This window comes from Hippocampus zosterae, chromosome 20, assembly GCF_025434085.1.
Source record: "Hippocampus zosterae strain Florida chromosome 20, ASM2543408v3, whole genome shotgun sequence".
NCBI lineage: Eukaryota > Metazoa > Chordata > Actinopteri > Syngnathiformes > Syngnathidae > Hippocampus > Hippocampus zosterae.
In genome coordinates, this window is record NC_067470.1 from 5,977,565 (window position 1) to 5,997,923 (window position 20,359).

Here is a 20,359-nt window from a genome sequence, read left to right on the forward strand (position 1 = left end):
CCAAGTGAGGAGTAGCGATTGGGAAAAATGAATGAATCAACAAATGCTTAAGAATGGGGAGTTGTCGGACTTACCCTCCCTTTGACCTCGCCTCTCCACCACCCGTTGGCTCCAGACTTGGTGTAAATCTTCACCAGGTCGCCCTCCTGCAGCGAGAGCTCGCGCGTGTCACGGGAACTGAAATCGTACCGTGCAATGGCCACGCCAATCACTTTCGGAGTGAACACTGGGGAAAGACACAAAAAAGAAATGGTGAAATGAAGAAAAAGAAATAAATCTGCCCCAAGCTCATAGTTCCTGCTACCTGTTGATTTATTGAATTGTGAGACGCCAATTTTATATTAGAAACATCTCACGGCACAACACCAAAAGAAAAAGTCACAGAAAGCACGATTAATGAAATTTGAACTCAATTACTAAAATATTGACTAAATTGTACACCTGCCACTATATGTGGCTAGCATAGACAGCACAAGAAAGTAATTAAGAAAGAGAACAATTTTCCTGCCACCCCCCTCATCTTTCACATTGGACATAAGTGCGCCACAGCACCATGGGTGGGATTCTCTGGTAGCTTTTGGACTCGGCTGGTCTGACCGTAGCATTTGTGCAGACCAGACATCCTGTCAAGCAGTCTGAGAGACACATGGGGAGCAGGTTAGCTAGTTAGTGCTCTTCCATCCCGCTCGTCTGCCTTTCCGGCGTTCTCACGCCTCCAGAGGGTGAAAGTTGGCTCGAGTCGAGTGAGCCCTGACATGTGGAAATGGAATGCCAGACCTTTACAACTATGGCCAAGGGGATAGAATATCTGATGCTTCCACCTTTCAGTCTGACAGGTACACACATCGGGCAAAGGCACCCACTACTTTGTCGCTTGAAAAAAAAATTCCTCTCTTTGAGACACGCTCGGGGCTGGATTCATGTACAGCACATCGGGGCCCCAAGTGCACTGAAAGAAATGCAGTGTTGATTTGAATTTCGTCGAGTGGTTGCATCAAATCAAATCATCTGGATCCAGATACGCTTTTCTAAGTAGACTATATGTCTACTTTAAAAATGTTTGCAGCCACTTGACAACGTAAAATTCTTGCCCGCACAATAGTCAGATGTTTAACTAAATAAACAACAGACAAACAAATAAACTAACATCCAGTCATACATCAGTCATGATGTCACAAATGTCCATAAAACGCAATGACAGACACAGAAAGAGAAGTGATACCTGTACCTGACCAGAAGGGGGCAGAGGAAGGAGGTACAAAGCTGTAGCCGGCAGGGGTTACAAAAGAGAAGCCGCAGAGCAATGGGGCTATGGCGGGGGGAGCCAAGCAGGAAGCGGCGGGTTGCAAGAGGAAAGAGGGCAGGGATGGGGGGGGATGGAAGAGAGAAAGAGAGGTAAAGAAAAATGTTTTCAGAGGTAACAAAAGAACACAGCCTCTGGTAGGGAATGTTCAACAAGTCACAGATGTGAAGTTTATGACTCTTTCGACATTCATCCCATTTTCATAAGACCTCGAGGAAGCCCCATTTGGTGTTCTGCGATAATAAAACCATAGAGATCGTCCTCGATCGTTTAAAGGTCAATCATTCCCAAATTGGTGATCTCACAAAAGAATCGTCCCCGAAATGCATAGAGAGACACATCTTGCGTTAATTTGTCTGGCCCCTGAAAGGGGACTCGTCTAACATTTAGAGCATCAGCCATTTCTAACTCGGCTATGATAAAAACAGAACTTTTGCTCAGTATACCTTGATCAATTGACCATTTCTTTTGCATTGTGTTTGAGAAATATTTTGTTTCTCTCATTTAGCCACAAGATTTCCTTATCGTCTGTATTTTATGATGCAGCTTTTAAATCAAACCTCATTAGAAGGTACGAGGGTACCCGCTGAGGTGCCTGACGAGTGTATACGACAAATAATTGTCACATGTACAAGTTGATTGTTTTTTTTTTTCACGATTCCGGAGGAGTCAACATTTGTTCTGACTAATGGTAGATAAATGACTGCACTTAATGAGAAACATGCTGTTCTGAACAATACTTGCTGGCGAGTTAACTGGCCCATGTTATTGGTATGCCGTAAAGGGAGATGAGGCGGCGAGCTCTGCTGCTCTTTGAAATGAGTACTAATCAGCCCGCGGAGAGACAGCTCAGCAGCCTCCAACGGCGCCCAGGTAGGAAGGGCACGGGGAAGCAAGGCCGTCCACTTCAATCGTACGCCAAAAAGGCACCACTCGAATCCGATGTGCTTAGTTTTGGCTCGGTCTTTTTTTGGGGCCGGGGGGAATTCATGGTCATAAATACACAGCGGGGACAGGCACAGAAATCGAATCAGGTTTGAGGTATGAGGTGAGATGTTTCCACGGCAACATTCAATAGCATTTTAGGTCAGCCTGGTGTGTCTGGCGACAAATGAGCCCACCAAAGCATTCATTAGCATTCCTGCACGCCTTGAAGAAAGCGCCAATCAAAACAAAGGAGCAAAACGAAGAAAATGTGCACACCGGGACAACATTAGAAGAGATAAAAGCCAAAGTAGCGCAACACGGCTACTGACCAATCTGCTCCCATTTGATTCGTCGACGATGTGACCATCAGCATGCCGTCTCTTGTTAGAAGCGATCAACTGGCGTGCGAATAAACCGTGAACGCCAGGAGAAATGAGTCACAGATGTCGTTTTAACAACCAATTGATGGGCACCGTTGCTCGCTGTGTCGCGCGCACGCTGAGTTGACTCTTTTTTGTTTTGTATTTTTCCTCCCTGGCATCGCTCGAAAGACTCAGCTTGGCAGCAGCAGCACCGTGTGAGGTGAACATAGACTTTTGAAAGTCTGAACCACACGCCGCACTTTTCGAAGAAGGCAGTCAGTCAACTGTGAATCCTTAATAGTTTGAGGGGGGGTTTTTTTGGGAGGGGGCTTCCTTTCAGTCTTGTTCCCACCCGGCATCCTCTGCCACAGCAATATCGATAAAGAAAAACAAATGTCTACTTCTCCTCAAAAAAGCTCACAAGTGTGAGAAACAAAAATACAAGCCACTCACACAGAATTTTGAGTTTTCCTAAAAGTGAAACTAAACTAAACTCTCCATGATGCTAAGTTTGGAGTTTAATACTACACGCGCCAAAAGGCAACGGACGGTATATTCTCAATTAGTGGCATGGAGGGGATTTTGGTTCTCGATGGCACAAAGTATCAGGTGATGTACTGAAACAAGCGTTTTTTTGTTTTAGAGGTTGTCACTATGGTTACGTGCCATTTTTGGGTTTTTTTTTCCCTCACTCAAGGATCTCATTAAAATCTCTCGTCAAAGTTCTGGCAAGAACATCAGCTCTTGTCACTAAAGAGTCTTACTGCATGTTGTTCTTCTTCGTGCAACCCTAATTAGCAGCTCTAAATTCTGAGATGGGAGTATGGATAATGAGTGACAGAGTACAAAAAAAAGAAACAGCCATCCCCCCAAAAAAGATAAGAAAAAGTGTTATTTTGGATTGAGTTACTGCCAGAATTTTGGGGAACAACAAAAACAGTCGAAAACATGAACAGGAGAAAAGAAAAATCCTCGTTCGAACCACAGCAACAGCCAAATGGGGAAAAGGTTCTGCAAAATCGTCTTCATGATTCATTTCAAACAAATCTCAATTGTGGAAAAACATAACTTCTGTTTTTTTGGTAAGGTCAAACGGGCGGTAAAAGATTCTGAATTTCTGTATTTTTCCATGTCACAAGTGACGCTTCACAAATACTTTAATCTGCAGAGGAGTCAGTCACGAGAGCTTCGCCCAATGCTTATTTTTAAATAATACATGTAAAACATTGGGGATTCAAAAAAAAAAAAAATCTGATGCGCTGGTTAATCGGTTCATTTAGTGGCCTCTGGACTCAAATGAAAATGAGCAAAGTAGGCCCCAAAGCCCAGACAACACACTTGCCTTCACTTTGGTTAGTTCACTGAAGGTTTAACCAGATCATTTAACTCCCTTGGAACTTATTTGTAGTATTTGATGGTCTGGAAACTGCAGATACCCTTGTCAAATCTAATGAGACGCAGAGCTCAGGAAAAAAACAACAACAACAATAAAAGTCAGCGGAGACGAAACTGTTCCAAATAGCAAATAGCCGCGCGGTTCTTTTCCAGTAAGGCTGTGAAGATGCTCCCAGGTGAGTTTAAAGCGCTGTGAGAAGGATGAAGAAAGCACCGAGGGCGGTGGGCAGAGAGAGCAGCTGAGCCAAGTAACAACAGTCGTGAGATGAAGGCTTGGAGCGTAAACTGGAAAGAGCGAATGGAACGTGATTTTAGAAGGGATGGCGGATCACAAATGTCCCATCCCACAACCGCCCGTTCGTCAAACTACTTATGGCCATAACGTTGACGTGTTACTGTTACTGCTGTGATGAATTACAGACCAACACGGAAAAACACAGTAAAGGTGTGTTTGAAAAAAAAAATACAAAAGTAATTTGGTGTGAAAGTATAGGGACAGAAGTATTTGGAGGGGTTGCTTAAGATGTTGAACCTCACACAACAAAAAACACGTCCCTCAACCTTTCGGTAAAAGCTTTGAGACTGTCACCCGGCGACCTTTGATTGAAAGCAAATTGAAAAGGTCAAAGGAATAAAAGTGCAAAGCATTTCGGTCGCCACGTCTTCATTTGACTTCCACACCTCCTCAGGCGTACTTACTGTTGCCACCGGAGCGGTTGAGGTGATGCATAGCAGAATTCTCCACTTCCCGGTATGGATACTGCAAGGTGGTATCCAGACTCCGAAAACCCTCCCTGAGCGAGTGATGTTTGTAGTACTCAATCAGCTCCTGAAAACACAAACACATAAGCGTGCTTGAATTGAAAGGGACATTTGGTCATATTATTTCTTAATTTACTTTGCTGATCTAAAAGTAACTGTAATATGACCGTTCTCCACCAGGGTTCAATCAATTATTATGACGTTTGTGAATATTTATAAATAGTGCAAAACAAACCAGACTATTATGGTACGGTACTTGATACATATTGTATGTGTATGTGGTGAACCTTTCCTCCCGTATGTGTTGGATAAGCGATGACGTCAAAGCCAATGGGCCAATTACAGCTGCCGCTGTTGTGAAAGCGCTATATAAATCAGCATGTATTGTATTGTATTGTAATACTGTATCAACACATCTGTAATCGAAACTTTTTTTTTCTTTTTTTACATCGCTCGGATAAAATTCTGGTTCTGACACTTCCTTTAATGAAGCCAATGATTTATTTGCGAACTGCAGCGGTTGAAGTGGAAAATGAGAAGAAGAAAAAAAAAAAACGAGACTCACAAACAGACTCCTGAACTTCTTGTTCTCGGCAATGTGGAAGCAGCCTTCTTTTGTCAGGATTTTTATGTGCTTCACGTCGTTGTTGTACCTGTGGGCCATTGAATAAGTTATGAATGTAATTTCCCTCCCTGATCACCGCCATCGATCGGTGGCCGGCCCCCGGCCCCTCGGTGAAACCATAATGGAATGCAGAGGGTCCCGAAGGTGGTTGACGTGCGAATGATGGGTGATCTGAGGGACCGTGCGCCTCTAACAGCTCCCCCCACCCACTTATCATTCATAGTCTTACTCTACTCGAGATTATTCACCTTTGTGGTCTTTGTCCTTTATTTAAAGCAACAAGGGGGAGGGGTGGGGGAGTTAGTAATTGTTTTCTGATCATAGGCGCCCCCTGCAGTCGGGAGGCGTAATTTACTTTGAAGCCACTTTGGAAAAATGCACGAGAACAGTCTCAATGTGCACGAGTTGAAGCTGTTTCAAGCCAAATCTTCTGTTGCTGCACGGCTCCAGTCTTTTAGCCTTACTGTGTTTCTATGATGATGATTTCAATGGGACAGAGCCAAACAAATGGCAAAAAAAAAAAATGCTGCATTTGTTCTTCTTTGTCACCTGTGAAACTCCTCCAACAGGTTTGATGATCATCATCTCAGTAGATTACTTCTGAACGCAAAGGCAGTCAGAGCAAAAATGAAAATAAGCGTGATTTATAGAGTGATGTTTGTGTTTGTATGAAGATAATGCACACTTTTATTTTTTAGGTGAACAGAAAAGCTCTTAGTATGATTTTCATCATGTCGACCTACTTTTGGAATTTCAAAATAGCTTCATCCAGAGCCTTGCTACAAAGAGAAACAAACGTGAACCGCTAGTGTCAGCAATGTCTTCAAAAGCGAAAGGGACCCCCTCTTGTCTTTAAAACAATGTGAAAGCAGTAAAAGCCGACTCGGCATGACAACACAGTCAGGGACTTACTTAATGCTGATGGCGTACTCTGTGTACTCTCTGCTGCGATGGCGGACCAAGTAGGTGCTGTTGACCCGGTTGATGAGCTCCGCCTCCGCCTGCAATCTCTCCATCGGTCCGGCAAACCTGAAATGCATAAAATACGCAACTCATCCCATTTATAACCAAACACCCCATTTTTGTGGCCTGCAAAGGTATTACCAGTAAATAGTCTCCAAATAGATGCGAGTGAAAAGAATCGACAACACTACGGGGTGTCAACGCCTTACGCTATTGTCGTTGATCAGTGACAAGTGCTTCTCGGCAATTTGGAAGCTCTATCAAGCGCTGTAAACATCCGTCTATTTGCCGCGTTTAGTTCTATCCAATAAAGCAGTGATTTAGGAAAGGCCTCTACCTTCCTATTGACAATCTAATTAGGCAGTAAAAGCTCATTTGTAAACTTACCATGGTTGGGAGGAGTAATCAATGGGCTTCGGGACCTGAAGCAAACAAAAGCAGGCAAAAATAGACATTGCCGTGTTTTAGTCTCGTGAACTATTACACCATCGCCCGACATCGGCTCAACCAAATACGGTACATTCAATTGGTTTGGCGCCAAAATCCAAAGTGCGGATACGTTATCCCGGGTGCCTTTAATGTCCCCAATAAAGATGCGGCTCAGACTTGCTGCTATCTTTTGCAACAGAACGCTCTGCGATCTTGGCGTATCGCATGTCTCAGAGAGGCGTCAGACGTCTGAAGAGGCTGGTCTCATTTGAGTTTATTACCGCCAGCGCGGTAAGAGACGAGGTCACAAAAACAGTCAACTGATAATTCAGTGGAGTCCGACTCTACATTTGATGTCGGGTCCGGCGCATCGAAAAACTGGCATGCGCATTGGAGCAGATGAACCAAAAAGAAAAGACAGTGGTATGTCGAAGAACGAGAAGGGGAAGGCTGCTAAGTGCTTACACACGGGCACGGCTTCACAGCGTCACTGGGAAAGAAGCCAACTTCTTTTGTTGACACGATTTTGCCCTGAAAGCACAAAGAAGATAATTGCGTTATGTACTGTACGTCCGGGGTGACTCTGTCGCAATAATTCAAGAACAATTAGCGCGGGACACCGAGCCGTGCATATACACAGCCCTTGTTATTTTATTGTCGAAAGAATAGCTGGCAGCAAGCGAAGCCCTTATTTTCCCCTCGAGGAGCACTCTAATGTCTTGATTTATAAACACCGGGGAGTCCCTATTGAGGCTTGCTGGTGACCGTAGTGCAGTTACCGACTTCGGTTCAGGCAATGAAGCTTAATTGTCTCTCCTGGTGTTGCGCAAAAGTACAGAGGGGGGGTCCTAATATTTTGGTGACCTCAACGAGCCTCCATCCTCACATTTACAGCGCCCATGAACAGCCCGTGGAGGTCATCGCCCCGTCACGTCTGGTCGGAGTCATTGTGACCGGTGTGACAATCTTCGCAAGGAATGTAATCATGATTACAGCCGGGACATTGAGTGAGTAAACAGAAGGCAGCCACTGAGTGAATGAAATTACAGCGATCAATTCTATTTATCACACAGAAGCCACGACAAAAGTGATTACGGTGGCCCGGCCGCAAAAGTGATGGATATTGAATGTTTGCCGACTGGGCAGATTCGGCCGGTTCCGCTCAAGGTTTTGGCAAAAGATGAATTTCATTATTTATCTGTCTTGGGGATTATTTTGTTGCTTTCTGGTTGCAAACTTGACTAATCATTTATTTGCATGTTAATACAATTTACAAAACGTGCTGAGGGTCCTAGCTCAGTGACGGTGGGCATTATGCTGTGTATCCTTTTACATTTTTTTTTCAATATACAAGCTGTGTCATACAAATTCCAGGGATTTGGTCACAAATGAAATAAATGAAGCTAAATCTATCAAATAGACATTTAAGGAATTTGAGTAATTGATTATTATCATTATTCTTATTTGCAATGTATCTTTGGCGCGACATTCCTTGAACTACTCTGACACATATAATAGTTGATGAAAATGATTTGTTTTGTGAGCTTCTACACGGGCTAGGAGTTTCAATCTACAATTGACACCGTCGTGACACAATCAAGAAAATATCGATTGGAATTCAAGCAACTTCCTCTCGACAACACAGTTCCAACAAATGCATTTTTATAAACGATCAAGACAAGTGAGTCTGTTTTCTAACGTCATCTTAATTCATTTTAAAATGTGATGGAAAAAGCTCTCCGTTTAACTAACTGGCTTGTCTGCGGCTGAAAACATTTCTACAACTTGACCGGGTAGCGATACGTCACTCTGACCCGGCGAAATGATGCCATAAAATGTCTGTATAGGGTGATGACTTGAATGTGCGGGATGATGCGTCAACTCTGACCTGCCACCAGGAGCTGTGAAGGTCAGCGCAGATTAACTCGATAATGTCACCCGTCTGGATGATGAGCGCCGGCCCCAAAGTCGGGCTCGGCGTGCCGAAATAGTTCCTGATCACCATCATCTTGGGCAGCCCTGCAACGAGGACCGCATGAGTCCCCACACAAGTCATTAAAAAAAAAAAAAATGCCCCTCTACTTTTTAAACACCGTCTTAAATGCGTTCCTTCCGGAGCGACTGCTTCGATTCATCAGTATGCGCGTCGGTGTGCCTCTGACTTTAGTTGTAAACGGGCATGCTTGTCATTCTCAGGCTTTGCTCCACTAAACTATTCATGGCTCTTTTTAGGGGATAATCAAAGGGGGGAGTATAGGTTGCATGTGTGCACACATACAAATACAGCCCTTGTCAGCCAGGTCCTACCCATACAAATCATCTGGGCCCCATTACGACGCGCGGGTCTAGCTACAACTAGGCTCCTGCCAGTAATCAAACACTTGAAGGCGAGGTAAGATCAGAAGAATTCATCACGCACATTTTGAGGAACTCCTGAGGAAACGTTAATATGATTCATATACATACACGGCCGTCATCGAAAGAGTACTTGGTAATGGACTTTGTGATTGCGCATTATGGCCGACATCCGTCGTGTTTGTTTTTCTCGGTTGCTGCGTGGCCACGGCTTTGCAGAGAAATACACGAAAGAGAAAGATGAAAAGGGGGACGGCTCAAGGCAAATATTGTCCGTTTTAACGCGGCTTATCTATCCGAGGCGCTCGTGTTCAAGTGCTGCGGCGGCGAGGCCGGCGGCCCGACGTGCGCCAGCCTGCCTGAAAAGCACCTCTGAAGACATGCGGTCGTGGAGAATTGCGTCTCGGGGGCACGAATTGCATTCCGATCCGCACAAGGACGAGCCGTGTGTTTAGAGCGTCGTTTTGAAAACAGACAAAGGGCGCGGTGTCAAAGTGTTATGAAACGCCGAAGGCTGGAGCAATCAAATGCCTATTGATTTCAGAGCGTCTTCACTCAGAAATGATTTTCCGCAGCATAATGGATAGCGAGGAGGGAAAACGATTGTCTCGGAGAGGTTCACGGGAGATGGCGAGCACATTGCGCGTTCAAGCGGCAACGATGATCACGTCGATTGCTTTTGTTTACGGCGCAATTTTCTGCAGGCTTGATTGGGGATTTATTTAGGTTCAGTTGTTGACACCGCACGGTTTTCCTTTTGCGTCTGCTTCGGTGACAAATCTCCGCCTTCGACCGAGCGAGGTGATGTTGCAAAGAAAACAAATGATGAGGATTGTCGGGAAAACGAATTGCAAATCTGGACAAAGCCATATAGGCGCGTGCAGCATTCTGCATTGCCCACGTTGTGCTAACAAACTAAACGCCGGACACTGATTTGAAATAACTATTCTACCGGTAATCGTACTCCGATTAACCAAGGTGTCACGGATACTTGCTGAATTTGGACTTCTCACCTGGGTCTCGGTCTTTCATCTGAAATTAAAAAAAAAACAACAACAACAACAAAGAGAAAAAAAAGGTTACAGGGTGACATTGAAATGCAAATTCACAATCAAATCAAATTTTGCATTGACATCCAGTGCAGCACCTTAAATGTGATGTGCAAGGAAATATTCAGTCGATACCAGCTTGTCATATTTTAGTAATTTGCACGTAATTTGCAATTTGCATGTAATGTATGTATCGTAACTATTGTGACATCACACAAGCAGGCCATATCTGTCCTTTTGGTAGTTCTGTCAACCAATGAACAGGCCGTAGTTGAACACTTCACTTGGCACCGCCGACGAAAAAGTGCCAAAAAATCGATGGTGAAAAGACCAGTTCATCTTTTCCAACTTTTGATAACTCCCAAAATGTACTACTTGGCAGAAATTGGCCATATAGATGTCTAACTGTAGCGACAGTTCTCAAAGTCACCTCAAGAAAGGCTTTCATGATTCCGCTGGTCAGAATCGCTTCCGGTCGCAATGTAATCCCCATAAAGACCATGAACGGTCAAGGCTACGGCTACACCTTTTGAAGTACATTGTAGGAAAATCCTCATGTAATTTGCTGCACACGGTGGGGGGGGGGGGGGGGTGCTTAAGAGCAATGCACACATCAGCAATGCCAGCTGCAAAGAGAGCTTTTAAAAGACGCCAAATTCAACTCGGGCAAAATCCGCACAGGTAGGACCGTACTGAGTGCAAAGTCAAATGGAGTCTCCTTGGCAAACAGCCGCAGGAGAGAAAAAAGCTCCGTCGGTGCGGCGCAACTCGGGAGAAGAGAAGAAGGAGAGCAGACGCGCGGCGCCGACATCAGCCCAAACGCAAGCGGCAGCTCACCTGAGTTCTGACGCAGCCGGGATCTGAAAGAGGTTTGAGAACAGGCATAGTGAGTGACGGGTTAGCAGGTGCATGCAAACACTTGCACGCCTTTGCCGGTACGAGACAACACTCCCTCATTAGTGGCGAAGGCGGACGCCTCGTGTTTGACCGCGCTTCACTTTGTTTTGCTTTGCCGCCGCTACCCGACAGCTCAGGTAGAGGAGGTAACGAGATTGGGGGTCGGAGAGGAGGAGAGCTTGGCAGATCTCGAGCTGTCGGTTTGTGTGTGTGTATGAGTGTGTTTTGTTGTTGGGTTACGTGGTTTTTTTTTTTTTTTTTTTGCTCCGCCAGTTTTTGTTATTGGTTCCCTGAGGGACCGGCTACACCTCCTTTGAGACAAACACACACGCCCATGTACACAAGTACACGCTCCCCCCTATCTGTACTAACACAGAAGACGTACACATCCACACCCGAACGCACAATGCTACACTTGAACACAAAAACACAAGGCGGGGCCAGTCGCGGAAGGCCTCGAGTGAACCTTGACCTGCGGTTATAAACACACGGCGCTGATAACGGAGACAAACGGCGGGTAAACAAAGATTAACCGCGCCACACGTGTGCACTCGTAAGCAAAACAGAGCCAAGTTGAAATCAAAGAAAAGTTTGTGCGGTTGCAGAGTGTTTGGCAGGAAGAAATTTGAATTTATCTGTCAAAAAATTCCTGTTTAATGCATATTGAACGTACTTTCAAACTTCTTGAGAGAGGGACTTTTCCCTCTCACATAAGTATCAGTTCTTAGTGTCGCAGCACCGCGCGGAGTAATGAGTGAGGGAATTCAAACCGACAACACAGCCGTCACAGTTCCACGCTCTCCCATGGCGGGTGTTGCCCAAATCTACTCGGGTGCGCGTGGCGCCGAGGTGGGCCCGGCGGTGGCGTTATTGCCTCTGCGACCTGGTGGCACCGTGACAGATGCTCGGGCCAACTGGAGATGGCGGCTCGCCGCGGGGGAACGTTGCGACACGCACTTGTAGAACGCAATGTGCTAGTGGTTAGAGTGCAATGTGCACGAATGCTTCGGTGTTTGAAAAAAGAAAAGAAAAAATAATAATAATAAACGTTACGCATGGCTTTGGCGTGGAACGCAGCCGTGCCCTTGCAGGACCTAAATAGTTTCACAAAGATTGGACTTAAGGTTTAGCTATCTCCCTTTCACACACGTACGTAAACAAAGGACTTAGCTGCTTTCTGAAGGCCTTTTTTTTTTGTACTGCTTAAGTTTTCCCTCCATTTCTTTCAAGAATGGCCATGACGTCTGCACAGGGAGCTGAGTGGCAGACACAATAAAAATAAAAAGGAGTTTTTGTTTTTTTTTCCCCCTGACTCCTCTGTAAAAGTATGATTGACCTTTGGGGAGCCCTACAAGTGCACACGCAGTGACATTGCCTTTAGTGTTCTGTGTCAAAACCTCCCAGGGAAGTAGAAGAGCATTTGAATGAGTATTAGAAGCACTTATTGAATGTGTGGCTGACCTTGGTTGTGGAAATTAAGGGCGCGTTTAAAGCTGCAAACCCACGAATTCCCCCAGTTGCACCCAAAATAAGCTTTTTTTCGAACAACGGCATTGCAACAACAAACGCACAATGACTCGCATGCGGCGTTCGTATCTGTTTTGCCTTTGTCTGTATCGTGATGTTTACGCAAATGATATCACGTGTGAAAAAAACGACGAGTAAAGTGTAGCGTATGTGTGCGCGTGCACGTGGCGGAAAGGTAGCTCACCTGTTTTTCCGCAGCAGCCCAGCCGGCCCAGGCATTCTTTATGAGCGCCGAGACCGCACTTGGAACATTGGTAACCCTGGTTAAATATGCCCCTGCAGACAGGTGACAACAGGTCACTTTATGAACATTTTTTTTTTTAGTGCATGCACAAAAATGCAAAGATTGTCATGTATGTTCTACAAGAAAACTTGAAAAAGTAGTTTGAAGGAGATTGTGGATATTTTCCGATGATTATTTTGTGTGTTATGTGTGACGTCATTCTCAGAGCGAGTGCATGGGTAACTAGTGGCCCCCTTACCTCAGTAGCATGTGGCACGAATTGCAGGAGGTAATTCTTTCAAAAGTGTGCATATGGAACTCGTGGAAATTGTCGGTTGCATTCTCTGGATGGATGTTGGATCTAAATAAAAGAGGAGAAATATTCAAACTCGTGAAACTTTTGCGTTGTGCATTTAGAGGTCACCTTGAACAAATTCTAGGATGTGTTGGCATACAAGTAATGGCCGAATTAATTGTCCGCAGCTTGTCATTAATCTCTGCACTGTTTATATCAGAATAAGCTACTAGACCAGAGGTGGGCAAACTACGGCCCGCGGGCCGAATCTGGGCCGCTGGTCCTTTTAATCCGGCCCACCGAAGGTTGGTCCACAATTAAGGTGTGATGTGAATGATTGCATTCATTTATATTGGACTTATAATGACAGGCATTTCACCGCCAGGTGGCGCATTGACTATAAGTTGCAGAACACGGGAGGTGGAGGGGATCTTTTCGACCACCTAGGACCTCTGTATCGCTCTAATTCTACTGGTCTGATCACAACCCATCTGCAGCAATGCACAGGCTAAAATAGGTCATCAACAACACTGTTGTCATTTTAAAAAGTATATTAATACAGTACTTTCATGCTTTTGTTCTGTTGATGTTTGACATGGACTGTCAACAAATGCCTTTTTTTTTATGTACCATAGCTCGTGCTGACCTGGCCCTTCTGTCAAATTTTAAAAGTCAATGCGGCCCCCGAGCCAAAAAGTTTGCCCACCCCTGTACTAGACAGTACATACTGTATTACTTGAGTAAAGTACGTATAACTCAGATACACAGCGCGAAGCTGGCCGTCAGTCAATCACAAGGCACATATGGAAACGGACAACTCTTCTCCCATCCATTTATGTGTTCATCCATTCAATGATACGGACGCGCATTTTGATTGTTTGTGTGTGTGAGTGTGCATGCATGCGTGCGCTTTCCTTTATTTCTTATTGGGACTCCCAATATCGTGTCTGTCATCAAAGAAAGGGCTGCACGTGCAGAACGGGACAAGCAGCTTCACTTTTGATTGTATCACACACACGCCCGTATCCAGTACTCACATGGCCATGCCAAACTGCTCCAGCCACTTCTTCTTCAGCTCTTTGGTCTTGAAGAAGAACTCAAAGCCGTTCTGGCCCTGATTATGAGTGAGGTAGAATCCGTAGGACCACTGCAATGGTCGATTGAAACAAACGTGTGAGAGCAAAAATGACAACAAAAGGCGACTCCATCTCGCGCGAGTGTTGGCGAAAGACAAAGTGCTATTAAGGAAAGGGAGACAGGATGCCTTTGAACGGAAACTGCGCTTCGGGGTGGGCGAGAACAAAAAGGGACAAAGTTTGGAGGGTTGCACAAAAAGACAAAGAGCGTGGAGAGGAGAACCCAAGTGTGAGGTCGCTTTGCCGTATCACTGCTGGACATCAGCTCAGACCCAAGACGGGTATGACGACTGACTGTCAGCTGCTGTCGCACAATTCCAAGACGAAAATGGATTCCTAGCCGTTGTCACCCCATCCTTCACTTTTTTCCTCATGAGTGGCACTAATCGGATGCTTGTGAGATGCACTCTTCAAACTGTCGTGCATCTCATCTTTACCAATGAGAGTAAAAGAAGTAAGCGCTACAAAAGTCTTCTGGGTGGACACACAGGCTTAGGCTTAGGAAAGATACACTGAAGCCTGCGGTGTTTTCCGGATAAGCAGCCCCGTGGCCCTTTCCGTTGTTTTGTCTTATCGCTTCTTTCAGTCTGTGTCCATTTATTGTTGTCGCACGTCGTGTTTCCACAGTTTGGTCATTTGGTGCTTGTTTGAATTCCGCTTTGAATCTTGACTTTTTTTGGGGGGGGCGTGTGTTGTGGATTATGTTCATAGAATATTCAGATTTTTCCACTTTAGCCTCGTTTGTCTTTTTTTTCTGTAATAAATAATTTTGAAAAGTCACAAATAATCACAAAACCGCAGTCAATGGAGCCACGGTGAAATGTTGCCGACCAAAAGCCGCTCCTGACGCGTTCGTAAACATGATGACAATTTGATTTAAGTTGATAAACCAACTTTTGTTTAGCTGCCAACTTTGCAACATCACAAATGAACAAGAAGCAAACCGATCCAACTCTGAAAGGTCAACAACGCAGTAATTTGTTCAAGCAACCCCGCTTGTAATAGCGCAGGCACACCTATTGTTTATCAAAATGTCAACTGTCGTTGGCCCTTTGCAGGCCTGCGGAGAAGGACGCCACGTTTCTTTTTCGTCCAGAGTGCAAAATGTGTCTACTGTATATTTTCGTGCACCAACCTTTCGGTTTTCCTTGTCTGACGTGGGGTTGTTTGTGATCTTAAAGAGGTGCAGGTCTATCACGTCTTTCATTTCGTAGTTGTCTCCCCTTCGCTTACAAATGATGACGGCAGCATCGAACAGGAAAATATGCCTGAGGTTTAATAAAAGAAGAAAAAAAAAACAATTTAGAATGATCTTTTCGGCATCATGAAATATAGTGCGGGGATGTACAAGTTTCAAAAACTTCATTGAGGTCACGCCGTTCAGCTTTGGAAAAGATGATTCAATGTGTTTATTATTGCGGTTGTATTTGCAGCGGTGTGGAAACGTTCTGAATTGTAATGATTGCAAAGTACTACAAGACACGTGAATGAGTATCAACACTTGGAGGAACTTGAAGAAGTACAGTCCTTTCCCCTGTCAATCAATCGACCGCTGCACGGCTACCACAGGCACACATCTCACCTGTCCTGTTTGGCTCGTTTGTCCACTGAGGCCACCCGCACCTCCCCGTCACCTTTGGGTCTTCCGTAGTTACTCAGAGGCTGATTCTTGAGAGGGACAAAGCACAATAACGATGAACTGAACGAAAAGGAGACAAATATATATTTCAAATTTGGAGTAAGTAGCCCTGCTTACAAGATTTTCAATGGATTTCTGATACTGGTCTATTTCTCTCAGTGTTTCATTGTCTCTCTTGACCTCATTGACATACTGGGCCAAGTCCTGCACACAACAAGATCCGGAGACATATGCAGTTTTTTTGAAATTCATAGCTTGACAGGCTCTGCAAACTTGTTCGAGGACAAAAAAAAAAAGAATAATCGATATACCTTCATGGCATCTAATGCTTTCCGCAAATTGCTCTTGTCCGTGGCATCGTGAGTGTGTTTCACCAGCTCCTATTGGAGGGGAAACAGGTTAGACGAAACAACATTTCCAAAGCGGCCACTGGGAACACACTCCTTGCTTTTCGTATCAGAAAAACGATTTGCATAATTATCCACCGGATGAACAAACCCAATAATATTCCGCAATACTGCGTACGGAAAGGGGAATGTGGAAAATCTCAAATACGTCTTGTATCCTATCTATGAGCAATCGTATTGTGCAGCACAGCTACATCGCATACAAGAAGTTACAGCGTCGGATCCGAAATGGAAAATGTTAGTGCAAAAGGAACATATCTGATTGTGTGTGCGGGTATCTGACGGAGAGCCCGTGTATCTGAAATTGGTTGCCGCAGCATAAACAAGACATCTAGACCGCAGCAGTGGAGGATAAGGAAGGATGCCATGCATATCCTTCTTCCAGGCCAATAAAAAAAACATCCTCCATGCACACACACACACACACACACACACGCGCACACACAGACATACAATGAATCCCAGAGGGAGATACGTTTGCTCCGGACTGCTCAAATCCTCAATGTCAGTCATGCTCAACCAGGGCATTATTATCACTGGCAAGATGGCAGAGTTGTGTTTATCAAGCCTTGCTTCCACCTGCACACTTCTACAGAGATACAGGACAAACAGATAGTCGAGGCCGCACGTGATTGGACTCAGTCAGGGAGGGAAAAGCCAGAGAAGAGAATATGAAACACAGAAAGACTCAGACAACAGACTCTGGCTGACACTGTAAGAAAAAAAAGGTGCATATTATGTTTGGTGTCAATGTGTGATGCCACCGGTACTGATTGATAAATAATATATTCAGTAAAATAATAATCCAAATACTTCTGTAACCGAGTGCCCATTCGACACCTGGAAGGCTGGTCCTTCATCGATAAATCAAGGCCCAGAAAGGCACAGTTGAACCGGGGTGGAAGAACCACAGTGCTCTGATCTTCACCCCACTAAAAAGCGATGAATGCACAACAATTGTTGTCCATTGAGTGCATTTTGTCTCTTGTCCTTTCTCCAAAGCGCAACAAAAAAAACAGGTTTCAACAAAGATGATGAAACGTAGACAACAGTGCCTCTAGTGGACATGAGTCAGAGTGATTTCTCCAATGGAAGCATGTCAAACATGTATTCTAGTTTGATCAGAAAAATAACTCATCAATCAATTATTTGACATTTATCAACATAGCCGATAAGTGTCTGAGCTCTGTGAAACATAAAAAAGAGGGATTTTAACAAATTTGGAAATATGTTATGATGGTTGCTATGAAATAAACAAAACCAAATTAACTTGTCTGAGCTCACTGATGATTGTCTATTCATAGCACCCACGGTGTGATTTTGGTTTTTCGGAGCCACGATAATTCAGGTTAAGACGGAGCACTGCACCTGCAAAAGAAGGTGGTACTTCAAGACCCGCTGCATGGGAACCACCAGCAGATCCCTCAGAGTGAATTTGCCATAATTTGCTCTTTTAGAACACTCCTGTAAAAAATGATAATACAAAATAGAATGTCTTATTCAAAAATAAATAAAACAGACAGAATATTTTCAGTTAGGACTGTACTCCTGTACACGCTATTTATCTTTAAAGCATGCAATTCGTTAGGCATACACTTGGCGGCACTGTTTAGCCGTTTAACTCGAGAGCCCGGGAGACAGACAGTTTTGCTGGAATAGATCACTGACTGAAGTGACTGAAAAGCAGAAAATCGTTTTACCTCAAGCTTCATGCGGACGTCCTCTCTGTCTTTACATATACTGTCTAGCGTGGCAATGGCTGTCTCCACATCGCTGCAGTATTTCCCATAGATTAGCAATCTAAAAAAGATTAAGCACGAGCCTCAAAATGTAAAGCGGGCACTCTATGACTATATGAGTCTACTTTCAGTGGATTGCGATTTGAAAAGTGCGTATGGTACCTTTCTTTGAATGCAATAAAGATCTGGTGTAGATTTTGGGCACTTCTGTGTTGGACTGAGTCTTGAATTTCCTGCAGTAAACTTTTGTGAACTTTCACCAGGTCCTGAAAGACACACACAAAATAATCACTCTTTTAAATTCAGGCTGCATAAGGTACACATTTATTCTCATTAGATTATGATAAGATACTACTATTAATACAGTCATTTCCTTTCCTGTAGTACATTTGCACAGCCTAGTGTGATTTTTCATGAACTAAGTAAGTCAAGTATAGTGGAAAAAAAACTCTTCTGTGAAGTAAGCAAGGGGACTCAAAATGATGACTTACCGGTATATTCACAAACACTTTTTCCATCTCAGCCGTGGATAAAAACACAGTGAGAGGTGTCATAAAGTTCTGTGGTAGAAAGAAGGGGAAAGCATGAAAATAAATCTGCTCCCTCGAGAATAAGAGCGGGCAAGTCATTTTGCGAGAGGTCATTATAATACGTCGCCAACTTGCAAAGTCGCCGCTGTCAGCGAAAACAAGGAACGCTGTCTGGGTCATGACAATATTCTTATTTTCGGAGTTTGCAATTTAATGATTTCCTCTCGGAAAAAAAGCTTCCACCTCCTCGTCACCTCTCCGCCTCAAAGCAGCGGGCAAGCGCGTGCTAAATTACACCATCTACTTCATATTGAAAGTCATCTACTAGCGCGCTCCACTGGGAAATCAAGAAGGGTCTTTTCCACACTTTGAACATAAACAGGAGCGAGAAGACAAGTAGTGCTGAATGGCTAGGAAGAGGCGCGGCCTCCCACCATCTTACAGGGGAGCACTTTAGCATTTTTCTCATGGAAAAGCACTCCCTTGGCTCATTACTTGCTATTGATTTAGAAGATGTCGGCGTCTCATCTGATTTTAGGCGAGACACACACTGCAAAGAGATTTGATGCCCCCCCACGTGCTCCTTGGTTTAACAATTATAATTAGGATTGCGATTGGAGTTTTCCATAGCCTTGACTCCTACTTTGTTTAATTTTCTTTCCACACAACCCCAATGAGATGACATTGAAAACAGCAGGACATTATTCCTTAAAAATGCTCACGGATGATATTTGATGAAAGATAGAAAGTTAGAATGAAAATATTTGAATACCACTTTTATCACAGAAAAGTTTGTGTACCTTTTCTATTGAGTCCAGGGTGTCAGAAAATTTCTCTTCTGTCTGCTTGATTTCTGTTAAACAGCAACTTCTGATGTCAATCTCTGCCTGTTTCTGGAACACCTAGATAATTACACACCCCAACACACCGAAAACACAGACATATAGTAAACATAGCCGAGAAGCTTCCGAAATAAACTGGACCCGGATTGCGCAATGCTACAACCAAATGATATCACATATCAGATAATTATGAAAAGCTTTTAAAAATAGATACCTTTCCAACTCAAGTAAAATCAATCCAGGAAAAGTATAGGATCGCTGTACGAGACATAAAAACTCGTAAATATAAAATATGTCAGCATAAATTCCAGTATGGCATTGTAATTTAGTGTTTTCTTGGATTTGATGCGCGCGCTTTATTTATGCCATCTAACTACTCGTTTATGGACAACTGTTGCTGGTTTATTGGGTGGTCAAGACAGAGTGTTCCAAGTACATTGATAGTCTTTCTCCATGCGGTAGCTGATGGCTCAGTATCATGTGATATGAGGTGATGTGAAGTCATGACTCACACGAGTGAGGCGAGAAAAAAAGACTGACCGGGGGGGCGAGAGCTTCCGTTTTCATCAGATCCTCATAGATTTCACCGCCCTCTTCATCATCATACACGCAGTCATACAGATCCTCCTCATCTTCCACCCGGTTTTCACTGCGGCGCACATGACAAAACACTTATATCACTTGGCCCAGTGGTTTTGTGTGCACACTTCAGAAAGGAAAACAATTGAAGAGAAAGAAAATTAGGTGAACAAAAAAAAAACCTCTGTTAGTGTATGTGCATCATCAGTCAACCACTGAATCCAAACTTGCAGAGAGGCAAGAGCAGAACTGTGCTCACTTTAATGATGGCCGCCACATCCACCTCCCACATGTCCACTGCTGGCCCTCGTCAGATGCCTATTACATCCCAACTGTCAACACTCATTCGTGGGCTCCCTTTAGCGCCGGGGGCTG

The 20,359-nt window shown here is 44.2% G+C and overlaps 1 protein-coding gene across 3 annotated transcripts in view; it reads right to left on the bottom strand.

The window, feature by feature from the left end:
- The window catches only part of LOC127593261 (guanine nucleotide exchange factor VAV3), a 44,118-nt gene that overhangs the window by 2,767 nt on the left and 20,992 nt on the right, over window positions 1-20,359 (bottom strand). Inside the window, exons 5-27 of one of the 3 annotated variants that reach the window (XM_052054572.1) lie at window positions 19,946-20,054; window positions 19,364-19,465; window positions 18,525-18,593; window positions 18,196-18,299; window positions 17,995-18,094; window positions 17,663-17,758; window positions 16,199-16,267; window positions 16,005-16,091; window positions 15,831-15,916; window positions 15,384-15,516; window positions 14,150-14,259; window positions 13,077-13,178; window positions 12,779-12,870; window positions 11,008-11,030; window positions 10,135-10,153; window positions 8,655-8,785; window positions 7,232-7,297; window positions 6,725-6,759; window positions 6,287-6,403; window positions 5,315-5,402; window positions 4,687-4,816; window positions 1,229-1,309; window positions 75-226 (exon numbers count right to left, since the gene is read on the bottom strand). In XM_052054572.1, the coding sequence (XP_051910532.1) occupies window positions 75-226; window positions 1,229-1,309; window positions 4,687-4,816; window positions 5,315-5,402; window positions 6,287-6,403; window positions 6,725-6,759; window positions 7,232-7,297; window positions 8,655-8,785; window positions 10,135-10,153; window positions 11,008-11,030; window positions 12,779-12,870; window positions 13,077-13,178; window positions 14,150-14,259; window positions 15,384-15,516; window positions 15,831-15,916; window positions 16,005-16,091; window positions 16,199-16,267; window positions 17,663-17,758; window positions 17,995-18,094; window positions 18,196-18,299; window positions 18,525-18,593; window positions 19,364-19,465; window positions 19,946-20,054 (2,101 nt within the window). Of the gene's footprint in view, window positions 1-74; window positions 227-1,228; window positions 1,310-2,922; window positions 4,273-4,686; window positions 4,817-5,314; window positions 5,403-6,286; window positions 6,404-6,724; window positions 6,760-7,231; window positions 7,298-8,654; window positions 8,786-10,134; window positions 10,154-11,007; window positions 11,031-12,778; window positions 12,871-13,076; window positions 13,179-14,149; window positions 14,260-15,383; window positions 15,517-15,830; window positions 15,917-16,004; window positions 16,092-16,198; window positions 16,268-17,662; window positions 17,759-17,994; window positions 18,095-18,195; window positions 18,300-18,524; window positions 18,594-19,363; window positions 19,466-19,945; window positions 20,055-20,359 lie in introns of those variants that run through there. The other 2 variants (XM_052054574.1, XM_052054573.1) reach the window with 2 other exon arrangements.